This window comes from Chaetura pelagica, unplaced genomic scaffold, assembly GCF_000747805.2.
Source record: "Chaetura pelagica isolate M959 unplaced genomic scaffold, ChaPel_1.0 scaffold1107, whole genome shotgun sequence".
NCBI lineage: Eukaryota > Metazoa > Chordata > Aves > Apodiformes > Apodidae > Chaetura > Chaetura pelagica.
The window spans coordinates 97,499-102,120 of NW_009953957.1; the positions used below are offsets into that span (position 1 = coordinate 97,499).

Consider the following 4,622-nt stretch of genomic DNA (forward strand, 5'->3'; position numbering starts at 1 on the left):
CATTAGGAAGTAGTGCTTATAAATTATATCAATCAGAAAACAGCCATGGTCTGTGGCTGGGACACCTGCTTGTTCCTCAGCCACTGGGCGACATCCCCTCTCCTCCTGGAGCCTGCAGACCCCCCAGGACAGGGCAGCCCCCAGGTTTGCAGGCAGTGGGATGGAAGGAAAGTTCTTCTTTGTCCCAGAATAGACACAGCCTGGAGTTTTCACAGGTGTCAAGGAAATGAAGGGGTCAGATCCCTGTGCTGGGGTAACTGGTGGGGCCTGGGGAATGGGGGGGGGGGGGGGTGTGCATTTTCTGCTTAGGAGGGGAACACTTGTGTTTTCTCCACTGTGAAACCCTCGTGGTTGCTGCCCTGGCACGTTGCCTGGAAATGCAACCTGCAAAACGGCTGCTGGAAAACACAATTAATTCATCAAACCCCAGAGCCCTTTTAAAGAATTCTAATTGGACCTTCAGTGTCAGCCTGAGGAGCAGGCTGACCAGAGGACCGGCAGGTGCCATTATTTTTATCTGCCCTGATCCCTGCACTGACCAAAATAACAGGAGCAGAAAAACAAACCAAAGCCAAAGGAAAAAATAAAAAAAGAATCCAGCCCCATGGCATGAGGCCAAAACAGCCTTTGGCTGAGTCTGTGCTGCCCCTGATGGGCGGGCTTGGGTGCAAGGCAGGATATTACAGCTGGGGAGGGAATTCTGTGCCAGGAGCATCAGCACAACAGAAGCATTTCAGATGACAGGACTTGGAGCTGAGGGGACTGGGATGTAACCACAGAATCCATCAGTTGCCTCTGACATCCTGAGCTCCTGGCTGTGCCCGAGGCTGAGCCTGACGTCCTGGCTTTGCAAAGATGCTTCAGAGCTTCTGAGGAGCAGATCAACAGGTTGGTTGTTTAGCTCTCACCAGCAGCCGTTCCTGCTCGGTTTTTACACCACACCTCACGTTGTGGGGAGGTTTGGACAGAAAGATCTCCCTGCCTGTGAGACAAGGGGGGTCCTTTTCAGCTTGGCCAGCCCAAGGGGGGACCACAAACCATCCCAGGGGGGTGAGTGGAGGGATGGAGCCAGTTCTGCCGCTTTCCATGAGCCACATTGTGCAAGGAGCAGCTGGGAGCAGAGGGTTTGTTCCTGTGTCACCAGCAAGAGCTGATATCACAGCATCTGCAGCTGCTGCAGCATCAAGGGGGAAAAGCAAACCTGAGAAATATAATTTTGATATTAAGACAATTATTTTTTTTTTAATGCATCCTCCTGGGTAACCTTGAAGAAATGAAGCTTTGACAGCCCAGAGTGACTGGTCATAGCTGCCTCACCTTTCCCCTTCTCTGTCCCCTTCACTCCCCCCACTCTGATTTGTGCCCTCCCAGCCCAAATTCACCTCAATAAGAGAACAGTACATGGCACAGTCTGACTTTCCACCCCAAACCAGAAGTGGCAGGGATAACATTTCTGAGATGACGAGGAGTTTCTCTTTCATATCCCAGACAAGCATCTGGCCAGAAGTGCAGTTACAGAATCACAGAATAATTAAATGGTTTGGGTTGGAAGGACCTTAAAGTCATCTAGATCCAAGCTCCCTGCCTGGGCAGGGACACCTCCCAGCAGCCCAGGCTGCTCCAAGCCCCATCCAACCTGCCCTTCAACACCCCCAGGGATGGGGCAGCCACAGCTTCCCTGGGCAGCCTGGGCCAGGCTCTCCCCACCCTCACAGCCCAGAATTTCTCCCTCCCATCTCAGCTCCAGCTCCCTCTGCCAGCTGGAAACCCTTCCCCCTGCTCCCATCCCTCCCTGCCCTTGTCCCAAGTCCTCCCCAGTCTGAATGTGGCTTCCAGTGCTTTATGAATGACGTTCCCACATCCCCTCCTATGATCTCACAGGTCACAGGAGCTGTGTGAGTCACCCAGTCACTTTTGCAGTTATCTGACCAACAACCATCTCCTGCTTCCATTTCTTGCTTAAAAATGGTGTCTCCTAGAAGACCTTTCCCATTGCCATGGGAGAAGACTGTGGGGAAAAGTAACTTGGCAGAAAATAAACCCCCAGGTGTTCCAGCTTGTCCTCAGGTGTCAGAGGAGCTGAGGATGACTGGGCTGAGATTCTGAGTGATTCCCAACTGGGCGTTAATGGTCCAGTCATACCTAGCAGCTGTGTTGGACTCTGATGGATCTGGAGGCACCAACACTGCCCTGTCCATCCTGGGAACCCTCACGGCCACACTCAGGAACCTGGTGGTGTCCAGGAGCTCTCCTGGCCAGACTGATGAACAGTGTCATTTATTGCAGCAGCAGATGCACCAGTTCTTGTCGATTGCGGGTGATAAATTCACAGGATCACAAGATCACTCTGGTTGGAAAAGACCTTCCAGATCATTGAGTCCAACCACTGCCCTATCTCTGCCACGTCCACCTCTCAGCCCTGTCCCCTGCCACCACATCTGTCCAGGTGTCTCCAGGGATGGTGGCTCAAGCAGCTCCTGGGACAGCCTGGATCACCAAGTCCAACTCCTGCCCCAGAACAGGACAACCCCAAAGTTCACACCACGTCCCTGAGGGCCTTGTCCAAGTGTTTCTTGAATATTGTCACCTTGGTGCCATTCCTGCCTCTCTGGGGAGCCCATTCCAGTCCTCCACCTCCCTCTGAGTGAGGAATCTCTTCCTAATGTCCAACTGTCTGCAAAGCACATGCAGACTGGTCCATACGGCTGGTTACACACACGTGGAACTCAAACAACTCTACAGAGATTCCTGAGTTTCCCAGGGATGCACTCGGAGATCCCAGGGCTCAGATCTCACCCAGGGGTGTCCCCATGGGGGCTGGAGGCTCAAGCCCATCGACTGGTCCCAGAGGTCAGGGGAATGGGCTCATCCCTGTGGTGGGATCTTCCCTGGCCTCCTTCCTCTCTCAAACCATTTGATGATATCTCACCTTGCAGGTGGACTCTGGTCATCCAGGCCTTGGTTGTGATTGGTGCAAAATCATCTCACTTTCCTGTTTGAAGGCAGAGAATGGAGAACCACAGAACAGAGTCATAGAACAGAATCATAGAATAGAATCATAGAATCATTCTGGTTGGAAGGGACCTTGAAGACCAAGTTCAACCATCACCTAAATCCTCCCGTTCAGTGCTTAAATCCTGTCCCTCAGCACCACGTCTCTGTTTCTTCTAAACACTTCCAGGGATGGTGGCTCCACCAGCTCCCTGGGCAGCCTGTTCCAGTGTCCCAGAACATTCAGTGAGGGGCGGTCACACCTTGGGAGGGGGCAGCTTCCTGGGAAGGAGGTGTGTTTTGATTCTACATTGAGGTGACAGCGAGCAGAGTTCACCCTGAGGACAGTGTTTTGTCAAATGGTGACAGGGTGTTGGTCCAGGGTGTCAAACATGAAGATGATTTGTTCCACAGAACCTTTGGGTCCCATTGTTGCCACAGAGCATGGCCACGGGGTGTCAAATCCCCTCCACCCTCCATGCAGCTCCTCTCAGGGTCAGCCCAGCACGTTCCCCAGATGTTGCCCACATCTGGAGTTGCCTGGGAAATTGCCAAGGTGCAAACTGGTTGCACATGAGCTGCGTTCCACAGTGCCCCAGTGCTGCACCTTTCCTGACACTGGGAACATGTCACCCCCAGCAATTGCTGCACAGTGGTAGGGTTGGGACTCATAGGACTAAGGGAAGGGTTTCCAGCTGGCAGAGGGAGCTGGAGCTGAGATGGGAGGGAGAAATTCTGGGCTGTGAGGGTGGGGAGAGCCTGGCCCAGGTTGCCCAGGGAAGCTGTGGCTGCCCCATCCCTGGGGGTGTTGAAGGGCAGGTTGGATGGGGCTTGGAGCAGCCTGGGCTGCTGGGAGGTGTCCCTGCCCATGCAGGGGTGGCACTGGGTGGGATTTGAGGTCTCTTCCCACCCAAACCAGTCTGGGACTCTGTGATAACTCTTGTTCAAATAACCAGCATCACCAGTGAATTCAGAGCAGGTTTGAGGACACACCTGTGGGTCAGATTCCCTTCCGCCGGAAGACAAGGACCACCTTGCCCCAGATCTCCTTGGTTCTCACCCCATAAACAATGGGGTTCAGCGTGGGGGGGATCAGCATGTAGAGATTGGCCACGATTATATGGACGTGGGGAGGGATGTTCTGCCCAACGCGGTGGGTGAGGAAGCTGAAGAAGGCAGGGACATAGAAGGCCAGCATGATGCAGAGGTGGGAGGCACAAGTGCTGAAGGCTTTCAGCCGTGCCCCTGTGGATGGCAGGCTCAGAACCACCTGCAGGATGCGGGTGTAGGACACCGAGATCAGGGTCAGGTCAGTCCCTGCCACCGTGAAGGCCACGAAGAGCCCGTAGGCCCCGTTGGCCCTGGTGTCCCTGCACGCCAGCCTGGCCACGGCCATGTGCTCGCAGTAGGAGTGGGGGATGAGGTGGTGCTGGCAGTAGGGCAGCCTGAGGAGAAGGAAGCAGGTGGGGGCGACCAGCAGGACCCCCCGCAGCAGCACCAGGGCCCCCAGGGCCGGCCCCACCGGCGTGGGCAGGAGGCTGCGGTGCCGCAGCGGGCGGCAAACGGCCACGTAGCGATCCAGGGCCATGGCCATCAGCACCCCCGACTCCACCGTGCTGAAGGTGTGGATG

At 55.0% G+C, this 4,622-nt stretch overlaps 1 protein-coding gene across 1 annotated transcript in view; it reads right to left on the reverse strand.

Moving 5' to 3' along the window:
- Positions 1–3,991: 3,991 nt before the first annotated feature.
- The window catches only part of LOC104392482 (olfactory receptor 52R1-like), a 1,071-nt gene continuing 440 nt past the window's right edge, over positions 3,992–4,622 (reverse strand). The window contains exon 2 of the mRNA XM_010001885.1: positions 3,992–4,622. This exon is cut by the window's right edge and continues 12 nt beyond it. Coding sequence (XP_010000187.1) covers positions 3,992–4,622 — 631 coding nt within the window.